We start from the raw sequence: 17,064 nt of genomic DNA on the forward strand, positions 1-17,064 counted from the left end.
TGACTCTACATAGAGTCATTATGTAAGTAGGCCTTAAAGGTTGCTTGGGGTGCAGGAGAATCAGTGTCTCTATTAGGTGGAGGGTGTGGGGGAGAAAGAGAGAGTGACCGATCTTCCGGAGGGTTCACAAGGGGAACAGGCCCCTCCCGATGCGGGCCAGATGGAGCACACGCCCCAGCAGTGATCCGCCTCCTCACCTCAGCAGTGGAGATGCTTGGACGCCCTCGGGCAGCAGTCATGCTATACAAAACCCCTTTCATTAATTAATTAATTAATTAATTAATTCATTCATTCAGATGGTGTCTGTGTAGGTTTATATTTTTTACCTGAAAGGGGTAGTGGTGATCCTTATCACTGAAAGCCACTGAAAATGTTGTTCTGGTATCTTATAAGAGTCCCAAACAACCAAGATTTCTAATGCAATGCTCTGGCAGCATTCAATGATCTGTTAAACAATTCAGCAGGATACTCTCTTGGGTGATTGGGGGATGGGTGTGGGTGGGATTGGGTTTCGGGGTGTGGGTGGGGCTTGGGGAGGGTTTAACTCATGAGGGGCGTCATACAAAGATTTTGACCCTAAAGTGACAGTCACGCAACAAGCATTTCTGCTGTGGCAGACTAACCGCCTCTGGATCTTGTTTTGCAGGCCAGAGAATCCACTAAAACACTGGTAAATAATGAAAACACAGCAAAGTGAGGATGTTTGTCAGATTTTAATTATTATGACGTTGATCTTTGGTGTTTCCCTCTTTTTGAAGTTGAGCCATGTCCTTCCCCCACCCCAAAGCTCCCCACCAAAAACGTTCTATGATGAAGTTAAAATTAAAAATAAAAAAACAATAAAAGAGGGATGGAAATAAATCACATTTTATACTAAAACTGAAAGTGATCAGAGCGACTGGATTATTCTGGCGAGAAGCTACATGAACAGTTCCAAACCCATGCAACGGTTTACATCACTGCCCGACAGCTTGCTGTCAGGTTCCTGTTCAGGGGGTACCACCTTCTTCCTGCACAGCAGCCACCTTCATCAAACTCCCCACCGTCGAACCAACAGGGTTTCTCAGAGGTCTTAAAGTTCATGTGTAACATTCAAGTTTTAACATTTTAATACTGCTAAGATGAGATCACGTGACCCAGGCTAGGGTTTATCGGAAAACTTGGTGACTAACCCTCAGGAAACGGATCCAAGCAACAGGTGCCAGAGAAGAGTATATGGTGAAAGGAAGTAGGCCATCCCTGGGACCAGGGGATCAGAACACTAGCAAAGAGGACATTTTCAAGGGCCAGTACACAGATTTCCATCCACGGAGAGAATGAATATGAGCCCTAGAGGTGCAGGAGAAGACATGTTGTCATGGCAGGTTTGGTATACACACGAAAGGAGGGTCCGGACAAGTGCCAGCAGCAAAGACAAAGCTTTTAAGAGCAAATATTCAGCGATACACAGTTTGAGCAAAATAGCTAGTACGCTAACAAGCTGGAAAGACAGTGTTTAGCTACCCAACAAAGAAGCAACCCCATCTCTTCCAAGCCACGCCATGGAAGGTTCTACCACACACTGCACATTTCAAGATGAGTTGTGCACTTGAGAGTGCAAGGGTGAAGAGGAAGGCCATCCACCAAGAAGGTACAGTGACTTTTTTGTTTTAGAATGGCTGTCCATGTTCTAACCTACCGACTGTTGATGCTCATCAGAGGAGAGAAATCTCTACCAGAAGACTTCGATACAGAGGCAAATAAAGTGATACTGTGGGAAGGAAGCTGTGAAGACCAGTACAATGAAGGGGGAGGAGGAGGGAGGAGAAAATTTGCAGCTATTACCTACTAATACGAAGGTACAAACACAAAAAGTCTAATATGGAGTGAAGATATAAAGAATATGGAAATCAGTTAGTGACATAGTAAAATATTGTACAATTTTTCTCACCAGTGATGCAGGGTGGGGGTAGGAGGGTTACATCACCAATGCCATAGCATTAGGTGAGTGGCCTTGGGGAGAAAGATGGGAGTCGTCTGTCTGAGAAGGGGAGGTCTTTGCTCAATGAAGGAGTCAACTTCTTAATCAGTAGCAGGTGATCTATCCCTTGCTTGCGGTGATTGGACTATCTTCTATTAGCAATAGGAAAACTGTGAGAAATGTACTCTTATTTGCAACTTATGCTCAGGACGGGTAAGACGACCCTGTGAGTGAAGCGCCTCACCCTCTTTACAGGAACAAGTTCTGCTATGGTTCTCCAGAACGTTGTCTACGACTATACTCGCAATGCCAGGCGGGGCTATTCCTTTCTCTGTGGAAGTCCAGTGTACCAACGAGGAATGTGTCTGGCAGCTATGGCAGAGCTATCCTCTTTACATAGTAAAAGGATACTCTGTAACTCAGGAGTTTTGTTTCAGGGTCCAGAACAGTCGATCCAGAGAGTTTTGCATAATCATTAAACGCAGAGGTCTTAGACAGCCAAGTATACGTTCAGAAAGCCCTGGCTCAGAGAGTGGTGTTAGACCAGCTCCATGCCAACTGAATATGCCCTGTAGAACTCCTCTTCCGCTGGCCCCAAACATTGCTAGATACATACTATGTGTAGAATTAGCACCCAGGATGGGAAACAACGGTACCTCCACACCCAACATACTGTCCATTATTCAGACCTCAGGATGCCTGTTCGTTGCCACGCGCCCTGGATTCTAATGCCCAACCATGATGCTGCACACAGACATGAACATTAAATAAGCTACAGCAGAGGACTCCCACTGTGTGACCCCATCAGGATCGCATGGCATCTCGCTTCTGAAATGAAGTGTCTAGGGTTTAGTTCTTCACTTTGCCATCACTTCAGGTCCATCAATGAATTCCACACAAAAATCCTAAAAAATAAAAAAATAAAAATAAAAGGCAGGAAGCAGCATTTCTAGGCAATCAGTGAAACTTCTCCTAATACCTGGCTGGTGGTCCCTCACTACCACTTCAGCCCGATCCTTCATTCGCCGCAGGTAAACCGATGCCCAGACGGCCAAGCTGGTGGCCAAGTGGCGGCTGTCCTCGCAGCACTATGAACTAAGCACAGACACAGGGGGCAAGCTTCTACCTGTTCTGGGACTCCCCAGTGCTGAAGTCTGTGCTAGAGAAGCTTTCACTTTCAAGGCGATAGGGCTGGTCGTTACTGTCCCTGGATGAGTCACTGAGTTCAATTGGTCTCTCAGGATGACTGGAGGTCTGGTCCTGTCTGTCAGAGGCTTCATTCCGAGAGCCTGACATGCCCTGTAGAGCCTCGTACAGCATTCTCCTCTCCATCTCGGTGGCTGCGGTGATGGACGTGGAGGGCTGTGGTGAGCCCCGGTCTGCTGTGGTGCTGAGTGCCTCCCCGCCGGTCTGAGAGCCACGGTGGATGCGGTGGCTCACAATGATGTTATTCCCAAAGCCACCCATGGAGGCCATGGTGGTGCTCTGCTCCCGCTGGACCACAGCGGTCATGCCACCCTCTGCCATGAGACGCTGGATCCGGCTGATGGCGTCATCTCCAGATGCAGCATAATCGTGACCTTCCACTAAACACAAACAGAGCAGACATTTCAGTACAAAAGTGCACAAAAAACAGGCTCTAGAACACCACAATCGTAAAGTAGACCACAGCGTACTCAATACCAACAAAGGTCGTACCTGGATCAACGGATGGATTTGGGGCATACTGGGCAAGATACACTGTGGCTTCCCTCTACCCTGCTAGTAAACAATGTAGCAGGGCCTCTTTTCAATGGATGCACAAATGGCACCATCAGTGATAAAACCACATTCAACCGCCTTTGTTGTCCATGCTTCATAACAGATCAACTTGTGCACCTCACAACAGAGTAAAGGAAAAGAACACAGACCAGGGAAGTCACAGAATCACACCAGGTTAGGAATAACCTTCATGGAAAGGGGCAGAGACCAGAGCAGTTTCAGACACTTACACCAGGTTAGGAATAACATTCAGGGAAAGGGGCTGAGACCAGAGCAGTTCAAGACACTTACACCAGGTTGGGTATGACATTCAGGGAAAGGGGCTGAGACCAGAGCAGTTTCAGACACTTACACCAGGTTAGGGATGACATTCAGGGAAAGGGGCAGAGACCAGAGCAGTTTCAGACACTTACACCAGGTTAGGGATGACATTCAGGGAAAGGGGCTGAGACCAGAGCAGTTCCAGACACTTACACCAGGATCACAATACCATTCGGATAAAGTGGCAAAGACCAGGGCAGTTCAAGAAGCTTACACCAGGTTAGGGATAACATTCAGATAAAGGGGCAGGAACCAGAGCAGTCCCAGACTCTTACACCAGTTTATGAACAGTCTGGAAAAATAAATTCAACTCGCAGGTGTATTTTCTTTAAAGTCTACCAACCAATCCAGATGTGCTATCCCTACAGCTCTGATCGAAAAGTCACTGTTTAGGAACTTAAAACAAAAGCTTCATGAAGCCAAAATAATTCCTTCTCTCACTAAAATTACCACACACAGCAGCAGTGCCAAGTTATCTGTGACAAGACCAGACAAGTGTCAGAATCTCGTCTATCCCACCAAACACGTCTGAAATAAGATGTGGTAAAATCACACACAATCTGAATCAAACATCAAGTCTGCTTGTGACCCCACCAGTGGCAGTTATGCACTTTATACATAGGACACCGCATACACAGAGATTCCATGTTCTATTACGAATGCAATTCTACTGATATAGGCTCTTACATTTACATGCACAGAGGACTGATAAATATACAGCCATTCCACCACTAACTATTAAAAAAACAGCAGTACAATATTCACAGGGACATAACTCTACAAAGTTTTTGCACCTTAAGTGGTGTGATGGTTGGCAAATAATCGTGGGGGGAGGGGGGTTTAAATGTGCATTATTCTGCAGTCTAGTGGTTGGGTCTGGAATCTCTTTCTTCCATTGGCAACATCGGCAACCATCATTTGGTGGTAAGTCGGATCTCTCTGGGGCATCAGATGTCTTTCTTACCTTTAACAATGCCCCTTCGGATAGAGACCATCTAGCCACAGATTTCTCACCTTTTCAATACTTCCCAGACGTGAGACTGGATCTGGGAACTTTTTCATAGTACCTCTGTGCGCCAAAAGGAGGCACTGTGCGGCTTCGCACAGATGCTGTTCGGCACTGGAAATGACACGCCGAGCCTATAAAAGCACCACATCCTTAAGCTGACATCAGATGATTTCGAGACTGGTCGTCTCCCGAGACATGAAGCCCCCCCCAAAAAATCAGTAGACCAGTGAGCAGCTTCCTAAACTTGGGACCTTATTAATGGATAAAGTGAAGCCACAGAAAGGAGAGGATGGGAGGGTTGGTGAGCAATCTGCGGCTAAACTGTCGGTACCAGAAAGAGCATTATTGAAGGAAAGTAAGGAATATGCTACTTACCAGTATGCATCTGTTCTTGGCATGTAGGGTTGCTGACATTCATATCTGTGCATAGAACGCCGCCTAGTGTTGGGTCCGGATGATTGCACATTGTTGCCCTGGAAGAGTCTTCGAAGTATCACGAGATAGGTGGCTCCTCCCTCGGACTACAGTGCGCATGGGCATCCTCTCCATCCCCAGATTGTTTTTCGCCATTGTGGGAGAGATGGAGTATAGTATAGTAAGAGATGGCCATGCAAAGAGTGAATGCTACAGGTGCGACAGGCACCGGGGAGGCGGGTGGGCGATATGAATGTCAGCAGCACTACATGCCAAGAACAGATGCATACTGGTAAGTAGCATATTCCATTCGAGGCATGTGGGCTGCTGAATTCATATCTGTGCATAGAATGTATAGCAGTATCTCCCTTAGCGGTGGTTGCCCGTGCCAGCTGCAGCAGTCTGAAAAAGAGTTTTGAGAACAGCCTGTCCTACAGCAGCTTGCTGTTTGGAATGTACAGCTACAAAATAGTGTTTGGTAAATGTATGTATGGTTGACCATGTGGCTGCTCTACAAATTTTGTGTAAAGGAATATTTCCTAGGAAAGCCATGGATGCCCCTAGTTTGCGTTTAGAATGCGCCCTAGGGGGAACAGTTAAGGTGCGTTTTGCCTTTAAGTAACATATCTGAATGCACTTAACGATCCATCTGGCTATACCTGATTTAGAAATAGGATTGCCTTTGTGTTGTGGTGAGAAAGCAACTAACAACTGTTTTGTCTTACGAAATGCCTTAGTTCTATCGTATAGCAGAGCTCTTTTGACATTTAGAGTATGTAATGCCCTTTCAGCAACTGTCTGTGGATTTTGAAAGAACACTGGCAGGTCTATTGTTTGATTTATATGAAAATGGGATACCACTTTTGGCATGAATTTAGGGTTTGTTCTGAGAACTACTCTATTTGCATTACTTGAATGAATGGCTCTTGAATAGTTAGGGCTTGCAGCTCACTAACTCTTCTAAGTGAAGTAACGGCAAGAAATGTGTTACTTACCTGTAACTGCAGTTATCCAGTATTAGTGTCTTTCATAGATTCACATGCCTGAATCATTCCCCGTCGTCGAGACGGGAGCCTCCGGTATACAAAAAAGTAATGTCCTATAGACATACATATAAAGGAATAGGCCTAAGGATCTCACCTTAGTGTCCTATCTACGTCCTTATGTAAGAAGGACCAAAACAGAGTAGACCCAAGGGTCCCACCTTGGTAGCCTATCTGTGTCCTTTTGTAAAAAGGACCGAAGTAAAGAGAACCAACCAATCAGCTACCACCTCCTTCTAGAACCTTCCTGTCAGGAGCCTCAGTCTCTCAGATTTTCGTACGCACTAAGCTAGTTAGGCGCAAACTTGTTAGAGAGATAGGTGAGTCCTTCCAGGGGAGGCGGGAGGGTGCATGTGAATCTATGAAAGACACTAATACTGGATAACTGCAGTTACAGGTAAGTAACGCATTTCTTATCCAGTATTTGGGTGTCTTTCATAGATTCACATGCCTGAATCAGAGTAGCAAGCAATACATTATGCACATTCTATGATGGTATATCATTTATTATTTATTTATTTTGAAAGTTTTATATAGCGCGAACAAGATCTTCGCAGATATCAGAGCGCTTTACAGAGGAGGGGAGCATGTATACGCAGATACATCAAACATGTTAAAGGTACATTGAGGTGATAACATAAAACAATCAATAAGTCAATTTCAGAATCGAAATAACAATACAAAGGGTTCGACAAGTAGTACAGATGAGTATCAAGTCTTTGTAGTTTATCTCCAGTAGTGGTTCAAGTGTATTTAGCCATGAGGATCGCTTTTACTTCTTTCTTGAAAAGTATGGTAGAGGTGATGAGCCTGGTTTCAGGGGGGAGCGAGTTCCAAATCCTGGGAGCCATTCCTGAGAAGGAGCGTTTATAGGTTTTTTCCATGCGGAATCTTTTAGGCTTTAGCAAAAGATTATTTGTACCTCTAGTGTTTCTGGAGCCTCCAGAAATCGTCAGCTTCTGAGCGAGGTATCTAGGTGAGCTCAGGTGGACAGCCTTGTGCGTCAGACAAGCGATTTTCAGGTGTATTCTGGCTTCAAACGGCAGCCAATTCAGGGATTTGAAGTCAGGGGAAATGTGTGAGTGTTTTTTTGATCCAGTGATAAGTCTCGCTGCGGCGTTTAGAGAGGCTCTGATGGGTGCCGTAGTGGCTAGGGGGAGACCGCAGAGGGCGGTGCTGCCGTATTCTATTCGAGGTATGACTAGCGATTGTACCGCAGTTTGGAAGTCTTTGGTTGGAAGGAAAGGTTTAAGTTTCCTAAGGGTGTTGATTTGGTAGTTCGCTCCCTTAGTTGCTTTGTTGATGTGTTCCTGCATGCTGAGATTGGTGTCAAGTGTTATGCCCAAAGATTTCGCTGAGTCCACGATGGTGGGTTGGACATTGAGTGCCGTTAGGTCTTTAAGCCACATTTGTGCGGTAGTGCTCTTCGCGGGTGGTGAGATCAGAAGGAACTCTGTTTTAAGGGCATTGAGTTTCAGATGATTAGCGGCCAACCACGATTGGGTGCTTCTGATCGTTGAGTTCAAGAGCGTGATGTCTTTGGGTGATTGTAGTTTGAGATAGAGTTGAGTGTCGTCAGCATACATGTGGAAGTGTACATTGGATTCTTGCAGCAAGGTGGTGAGAGGTTCCATAACTAGGTTGAACAAAGTTGGGGATAGGGAGGATCCTTGTGGTACGCCTAGCGATACAGGTCTTGGTGCAGACATCAAGTTGTTGCTCTTGAATTTCTGCGACCTGTTATGCAAAAAGGACGTGAACCATTTGAGCACAGTTCCAGATAGGCCCATTCTTGTGTTTAGTAGTTCGAGTAAGCTCTCATGTTTGACAGTGTCAAATGCAGAGGAGAGATCAAGGAGGATGAGGAGGCAAGTATCGTTATGATCTAGGATTTGGAGGGCGTCGTCGATTATGTGAGTCATAGCAGTTTCAGTACTGTGATTTGCTCGGAAGCCTGATTGATGAGAGTTGAGGAGATCAAACTGAGTAATGTGTTTAGTTAATTGTGTTTGTGCGCATTTTTCCAGCAGTTTGGCAAGAGTCGGAATGTTGGTAATGGGACGGTAGTTGTTTAGGTCAGAGGGGTCAGCTGTAGGTTTCTTTAGCAAAGGTGTGACTTGACCAACTTTGAGGGAGTCGGGAATGATCCCTTGTTGAAGTGAGCTGTTAATGATTTTGGTCCAGAGTGGAAGGAGCGACGGGGTAAGGACTTTGACAGCGTTAGCAGGAAGGGGGTCCGTGAGGTGATTGGATGGTTTCAGAGTGCTGAGCAGTTTGCCAATTTCTTCCTCCGTGTAGGTGAGAAAGGTTGACCAGGTGGCATTGTTTTTTGGTGTAGTGGGTGCTATGCGGTGGGGTTTGGGATAGAGGCTTGCGTCTATGAGGAGGTCATTCTTTATGTTGTCAGTTTTTTGGTTAAAGAAGGAGGCGAAGTCCTCGCAGGAGGGAGCTTCGCACATAGTGTTGAGATGTTGGGGTTGTTCTTTGGATTGTGTTCGGATAAGCTCAAACAGCTTTCTCGGACGATTTTTGGCTTGGTCAAGCTGACGGCTGAAGAAGTCTGATTTTGATCGTTTTATTTTCCTGAAGTAGGTGTTTCTCCTTTTCTTCAGGTTTTTTAGGTTCAGTGCGGAGAGAGCTGATCTCCAGGTGCGCTCTGCCATTCGCATGGCGCGTCTATCGTCATTGAGACTCCCGTCGTACCAGGGATTGGACATTTTTGTGTATGAGTCTGTAGATAATACATATCACGCGACTGCGACTTCATATATGAGTCTGTAGATAATACATATCACGCGACTGCAAACCACCAACATGCAATGTCAAGTAGTTTCTAGGAAAAAAGAAATGTGCATACCAGTAAAGGATGGAGGGATGTAAGAAGGCTCACCTTACTGGAACAGATGGCGAAGCACTGCTCTGCCCACTGCTGCATCCCTCGTCAGCTCAGTATCCAGGCAGTAGTGCCTGGTGAAGGTGTGCGGGGACTTCCAGGTCGCCGCTCTACAAATGTCCAGTACCGGTACTCCAGCAAATAGTGCCGCAGACGTGGACATGGCTCTTGTTGAATGAGCTTTGACTCTTGCCTCCAAAGGCCGTCCAGCCTTGTCGTGGCAAAAAGTGATCGCTGAAGAAATCCACCTTGAAATACTTTGTTTCGTCAGGGGCATACCTTTCCTTGGTCTACTAAAGGCAACGAAGAGTTGAGATGACTTTCTGAAGTGTTGTGTCCTGTCGATGTAGAATTTGAGACATCTCTTCAGATCTAATGAGTGCAGGGTTCTTTCAGCTGCAGTAGTTGGGTTTGGAAAGAACAACTTGAGCACCACTGGTTCATTAAGGTGGAAGTCCGAGGGGACTTTCGGTATAAAGCAGGGTTAGTTCGTAGAATGACCCTGTCCTCTCTGAATTGCAAAAAAGGATCTTGGATTGAAAGAGCCTGCAGTTCACTGACCCTTCTGGCAGAGGTTAGGGCCAGGAAGAGGGCCGTTTTCCATGAAAGGTATTTGACGTCCGCTTTATGGATGGGTTCGAAGGGGTGCTTCATTAATTGGTGAAGGACCACGTTGAGGTGCCACGACGGAGGGATTGGTTTTGGTCGTGGAAAGGATCTGAAAAAACCTTTTAGGAATTGTTTGGTAAATCTGTCCGCCCACAGGGATGGACCCTTGGAAGTTCTTGTGAACCTGGATATCGCTGCTAGATGTAGATGTACTTTGATGGATGCATGCGCAAGGCCTGATTGCGCTAGATGCAGTAAATATGGTAGCAGCTGCTGTGGAGTGATATGGAAGGGGTGTAGGCCTTCAGCCACACACCAAACGCAGAACCGTTTCCATTTTAGTGAGTAGGTCTTATTAGTGCTGTCGGCTCTGGCCTTTGCAAGGACGTCTCTACACTCCTGCGGGATGTTTAGGTGGCTGAATTTGCGGTATTCAGGAGCCAGGCTGACAACTTCAGAGGGCTCCGGTTCGGGTGGAGGACCTGCCCTTGTGACATTGTGAGCAGGGCTTGATGTTGGTGTAGGCGAAGAGGTGGCCGGGCAGATAGGCGATGAAGTTCCGTGAACCAGTGCTGCCTCGGCCAGGATGGGGCGATGAGGATCAGAGTGCAGGGCTCCGAATTCATCTTCCTGAGGACCCAGTGGAAATGGTGGAAAGGCGTAGGCAAACACGTTACGCCATGCGATGGAAAATGCATTCCCGAGGGTTCCTGGTTGGTGAAGCCTGCTTGCGAAGCTTGGGCATTTGGCGTTCTCTCTGGTGGCAAAGAGATCTATCTGCGGGGTTCCCCACTCCGCGAAGATATATTCCAGCGCCTCCGTATCCAATTCCCATTCGTGGGATGGTGACCTCTCCCTGCTCAGGGCGTCTGCCAAGACGTTGTCCTTGCCCGGGACGTATTCGTTTTTTAGCGTTATTCCATGCTCCCTAAGCCAATTCCAGACTCTCTGCGATTCTCGAGAGAGTGAAAGTGATCGCGTCCCTCCCTGTTTGTTTAGGTAGTGCATCGTCGTGGTGTTGTCTGTCCTGACGAGCACTGGGGAGTTTCGGATGCGTGGTAGGAACGCTTGGAGAGCTAGAAAGACTGCTCTTAGTTCCAGTAGATTGATGTGGAGTTTGGATTCCTGTGGCGTCCACTTGCCATTGATCTGGAGTTCTTGTAGGACCGCTCCCCAGCCTTCTAGGGATGCGTCCGTTGTTATTACGTGTGGTTCCGCTGGAAGCAGGAACGGCAGTCCCTGTGACAGATGTCTGGGCGACCTCCACCATTGTAAGCGGTTGACCATAGCTCGTGTGACATGTATGCGGTCCTCGAAAGATCCCGCAGCTTGTGTACATTGCCTCGTTAGTTCCTCCTGGAGAGGGCGCATTTTGGGGCGGCAGTGTGGAATGAGCATAATGCATGAGGACATCATGCCGAGGAGGGACTTGAAGGTGCGGACGGGTAGAGTCTTTCTCGATGCCACTGACGTGGCCAAGGAGATGAGTTTGGTCTTTCTCTCCTGAGAGGGGAAGGCTCTTACGCGTTCCGTGTCCAGAGTCGCTCCAAGAAAAGCGATGACTTTGTTTGGTTCTAGTGCCGATTTCTCTCTGTTGAGGGTCAAGCCTAGGCGGCGGAAAATATTCAGACAGGCGCTGGAGGATGTGGCTGCGGCTATCGCAGACGGTGCCTTTACCAGCCAGTTGTCCAGGTATGGGAAAACCTGGTGACCCTGTTGACGAAGGAAAGCTGCCACAGGAGAGAGGCATTTTGTAAATATCCGTGGGGCAGATTTGAGGCCAAACGGGAGAACACAGAATTGGTAGTGGTCTCCTGCTACTGCGAACCTGAGGTACTTCCTGTGTCCCTTGAGGATAGGGATGTGATAGTAGGCGTCTTGCAGGTCTAGGGACGTCATGTAGTCGCCTTCCTCCAGGAGGCCCAGGATTTCTTGTAACGTGACTGTTTCTTTAGGAACACATTGAGCGCTCTGAGGTCGAGGATTGGTCTCCATTTCTTTCCTTTCTTGTGAATGAGGAAGAAATGGGAGTAGAATCCTTTCCCTTTTTGGGTGTGAGGAACTCTCTCTATCGCTCCCTTTTGAAGCATGGAAGCGATTTCCTGAAGAAGCAGCCGTAGGTGTTTGTGGGACCGTTTGGCTGGTGTTGTCGTTGGGGGAATTGAGACAAATTCTAGTGAATGTCCGAATTGGATGAGTTGTAACACCCACCGATCTGTTGTTATTTTTTGCCAATTTTTTAGGAAGAATGTGAGTTTTCCTCCAAGTCTTAAAAAATGCAATGGTGGATGGACTGGCCATTGGGATGAGTCATTGGCGGTTGCCAGCAGGTCTTTTTTGTTTTTTTCCCCTGTAGTTTGACTTATTATAGGAAGATTGACGTCCTGTCTGGCCTTGACGCTGTTGATACTGTGTTTTGCTCTGGGTGTACGGGTAGGAGGACCTATCCTGGTAGGAGCCTCTGTATGCAGGTTGTCCCCTTCCTCTGTTACCACAAAAGGACTGGTTCCTGAATTGCAGAGTTCCCAGAGCTTTGGCCGTATCTGTGTCCTTTTTGATAGTGGTGAGGGCCTCGTCAATTTTTTCGCCAAAGAGATGTTGGCCATCGTAAGGCATATCGATGATTTTTGTTTGTACTTCCTGACGTAAGGAGGTGGCCTTGAGCCAGCCTTGTCTCAGAACAGCGGCACCTGCCAGCTGCCTGAAGCCAGTCATGGCGACGTCTATTGCACAGTCAATCAGCTCAGAGGCAGATGTTTGGCCCTCTAGGAGAAGCGAATGTGCCTCCTCCTTTAAATTCTCTGGCAGATTAGCTAAGTAGGGTGCGATGTCTGCCCATAGTTGACGGTTGTAGCGGCCCAGAAGTGCTATTGAATTCGCCACCTTCACCGGCATTGCCGACGTGGTGGAGAAGCGTTTTCCAATGGTATCTAGTTTCCTGCCTTCTTTGTCAGGTGGCGTCGACAAAGGAGATGCTGGATTCCGCAAGTTTTTCTGCGCCGCTTGTGTTACCACGGAGTCTGCTTTGGGGTGACCCGTGAGACATGCTGGCGCCGATGAGGTTGCTTTGTATTTTTTATCAAGCCTGGGCACTACCACAGGAATTGAAGCTGGCGTTTGCATTAGTTGTTTGCCTTGTTTCCAGAGGAAGTCAATGATCGGGATTGACCTAGTCGTCTTTTTTGTAGGTTCCTTAAAATCGTAGAGGAAGCATTCAGTCTCCAGGGTTTCCATAGACATATGGAACCGTTTGGCCGCCCGCTCTATGAGATTATGGAAAACACCAATGTCTACAGGTGGTGATTCCGAAGACTGTGGTTCTGGAGAGGCCGGGGATTGTGCGACGTAGTCCTGGTCTGCATCAGGGTCTGAGTCGTCATCACGGACCTCACCTTCTTCTTGATCTCTCTCCTCGTTGTCGGACGAGAGAATGTCTTGTGTTGGCTCTTGGTCTTTAGAAAGTACTAGTGGAGGAGGCTTATGTCGAGGTACAGGCGCAGGTACTTGTGTAACTGGAGGTGCAGGTGTAGTGGTTTTCTCTGGGAACCGCTCTTTGTAGTCCTTTATGAGGAATTGCAAATCCGAGACAATGGATGCTGGTAGGCACACCATCGGTGTTACTTGTGTGTGCACCTGAGTATGGATAGTCTGTTTTACGTGTTCCTCCTCTTCCTGTTCCTCGTCTGTGCTTTGGCACTTAAGCACCAAGTCTGAAGGACTAGTGGCCTGTGTATATAGTTCCTCCTCCGACTCTTCATCTTGCAGTAGGCAGGATGGGGTCAGTTGTTGCACCTTACTGGGTGACGTCAGGTCTGGCGTGATTGGCTTTTTCGTTATTTTGACTGTGACATGGGATGTCTGGGCATCCATGGTATGCGACAGTAGCTCAGACTCTTTCCATGTGCCTGCGGCCGTCGGCGCTTGTGACGACGGTGCCGGCATTGAAATTTCCTTTGTCGACGGTAATTTACTCTTCGTCGATGGTTTTTCCGTCAACGGTGTCCTCGGCGACGTGGTCCTCGTCGACGGCAATTTCTCCGTCGTCGACGATTTCGTCGTCGTCGATGGAATACTCTTCGTCGACGAGAGAGGCTTCGTCGACGTCACGGTTTTCGTCGATGGAGTCGTCGTCGATGTCTTCGACGTCGATCTCGTCGTCGACGGCACAATCTTAGTCGTCGATGGGGTGACTGGGATGGTAGACGGCACAGGTCTACTCGCCGACGATGAAGGTGTCGTCCTCGTCGTCGAGGTAGATGCCGTGTAAAAAATATGGGATAGTGATCACCAAAAAGGGCCGTGCCAGTTTCCCAAGTGAGCACGCAACCCGCGTGGGCAGAGGACATTAAAGTAAAATCAATAGTAGAGTTACACCCCCGTCCGTTAAAAGTTGGTTGGAAAGGGGCGATCGGGCTGCATAGCTCATTCACAAAGGACAAGTTAAGGTGGAAGGTGATGTTGTTAAAGATATTGCCTAGTTTTGTGTGGGCAAAATGGGTTGGACTGTCTTCCCTATAGTCAGCCAGGCCGCACAAACCATTTGCAGAATAAGGGCAGACAGTACAATTAAAATCACGACCCAAATTATCACTTTCTCTCCTACTAACTGGTCTCTTAGAGAAGTTAAGCTATTCAAAAGGCTGTGAAATATAGACTCTGGCGTATTGGGAGGTACATTATTATGCAGATTTATTAAGATTACATTAAGTGAATGGTACCCTCTGAAAACCAATATCTGATAAAAACACTGTGCTTAGAAACTGGCTGACATTTATGTCCTCAGTAGTTGCAACATATATACAGAGACCTCCTTTATTCCGGCCCTGATTACTAGCGAGTGCTGGTGAGTGGAAATTTTTAAAGCCTATAATGTGAACTTCCTCTATCGTCCAGGTTTCCTGTAAGCAAACTATGCTTTGATTCTTGATAACGTCTAGCCATGATTGTTGGGAGACCTTGGTTGACAGACCTGCTACATTCCAGGTAAGGAGACTGTGAAAGGAATCGTTTAACTTGGGCCCTCTACTTTTTATAAGGGTGTTTGCTCTTGACCAACTATCCTTTGATGTGGGGAGGTCCGGCGCTGTCTCTGGGGAAAGTAGGGAGTTAATAGACGCCATGTTTGATGTACTCAAATGGTGAGTGTCCCCTACTTCTTCTACTGCTTCCAGCACTGTTTCGCTAATTGTGGACATTTCGTGTGGTGCGTGTTAATCTATGGTGGCACAGTCAGTGTCGTCCCTTATGAGCTGACAAGGGATTTTAGTTGGGGGAGTCGCTGGAATCATTGAGTCTTTCCCCGAGGGTTTAGTTGCCTGTCAATCAAGATCATCCAATCCCGAAAATACATTAAATCTGTTCCGTAGGGAGATAGACCAGTGTGAGGTGTGTGGGGTAAGTGGTGCACGCTGCAAGCTACCGCCCCATAGACTGTCTGTTCTTTCTGTACCCCTACGACCTTTGTGTGTCATTTCCCAATAGTTCATGTGTGTGTTCCTTGTGAGGGGAGCATTGGCAGTTTTGAAGGTGTTATAAGTGTCTCGTCTACCCCATGATGTCACTAGAGGCTGTGGGTAGAAGTAGCTCAGATCCCTTGTCGATATACCACTACCTCCCCACTCTAGATACCAATCAGTAATGTAGGTGGCGACTCTGGGATCTCTGAAATTGGTAATTATAAGTCCTTGGGTCTCTGTCCCATCCAGACCAGCCTTCTCACATGTAATATCTCCCCATCTAAATTGGGGGGCAGTGGCCTGTTGTTACTAAGGCAATGGACTGTTTTATTCTTTAATTCATGGTAGCCTTCCATGAGTTCGGGCACTCTGTGAGGACGATAACATACAAAGCCGCCTCCGGAGGTAGATCTATATAGCGGTCTGTATTTTTTAAGTCTCTCTCTTTGAGGTGGGATTTTTCAGTATGTGTAGTTAAGTCGTTCTCCTTAGAGGTTGAAAGCTGTTTAGCGGTGGGTCGTCTAGCCCTCTACTCTTTATCGGCATGTTCCCTGGCTCCTCAGTTGTAGCTTTCTTTACTCTAGGTGGTATATTCTCCCCCTCAACACTTGCATTCTTCGGGGTTTTAGGGGTTCTCCCACCTCCAGTTATTTTCTTCTCAGCTGTCTTCCTAAGTAAGGTAGAGCGTGAAAGTGTGGTTGTGTCCCCCTTGGAGATGCCATTGATATTACTCGGGGTATGGCCACTATTGGTGTGAGCCTTAGTGAGTGTTAGTAGTTCTTCTAAGACTTTGGTGTTTGAGGCAGTAGTTTCAACTAAAGTGCTTAGATCACTGGCAATTCTTTTTACCCTCTCTATTACTGGCAAAAGTAGGGACCTTACTAAATGCTCCATCTTATCCAAGCTGAGATCCTGTTGGACTTTCTGTTGAGGGTCGGGTTTAAACAGATGTGTGTTGTCCTGTGATTTTAGCTTTTCCCTTGATTGATTCTTTTTGTCTGCTGTGGTCCCCCCCCCCCCCTCATTTGAATTTGAATTTTTTCGGAGATTCTAGATACTTTGGGTCTCTTCCCCCCATGTACAGTTCCCCTTCTCTTCCTTTTCTGTGAGGTTCCCATGAGTGGCATTGTCAGTGTTGTTTTGCTCTTTATGCTCTTAGGAGTCAAGTTAAGTCAAGTCAGAAATTTATATAGCGCGCTACATACCCATAGGGTCTCAAGGCGCTTGAGGAAGGGGAGGAAATTACTTGTCGAATATCCAAGTTTTAAGTTGCTTTCTGAATGCTAGGTGGTTCTGAGTAAGGCGAAGGTGAGTGGGAAGAGAGTTCCAGGTTTTGGCTGCCAGGTAGGAGAAGGATCTACCTCCCATGGTGGCTTTGTTGATGCGAGGAACAGTAGCAAGGGCTTGGTTGGAGGATCGTAGCTGACGGGAGGGGGTGTAGAAGGACAGTCGTGTGTTGAGGCATTCGGGTCCAAGTTCGTAAAGTGCTTTGTGTGCGTTGGTTAAGAGGCGGAAGGTAATCCTCTTATTTACGGGGAGCCAGTGGAGGTTTTTCAGGTGACCCGAGATGTGTTCTTTACGCGGGATATCAAGTATAA

General features: G+C 47.2%; 1 protein-coding gene across 1 annotated transcript in view; it reads right to left on the minus strand.

The window, feature by feature from the left end:
• Positions 1-698: 698 nt before the first annotated feature.
• Positions 699-17,064, minus strand: part of AMBRA1 (autophagy and beclin 1 regulator 1) — a 962,358-nt gene continuing 945,992 nt past the window's right edge. The window contains exon 18 of the mRNA XM_086959655.1: positions 699-3,546. Coding sequence (XP_086815781.1) covers positions 3,083-3,546 — 464 coding nt within the window. The 3' untranslated portion in view covers positions 699-3,082. The remainder of the gene's footprint in view (positions 3,547-17,064) is intronic.

The sequence above is a fragment of the Lissotriton vulgaris genome, chromosome 2_2, assembly GCF_964263255.1.
Source record: "Lissotriton vulgaris chromosome 2_2, aLisVul1.2, whole genome shotgun sequence".
NCBI classification, from domain to species: domain Eukaryota; kingdom Metazoa; phylum Chordata; class Amphibia; order Caudata; family Salamandridae; genus Lissotriton; species Lissotriton vulgaris.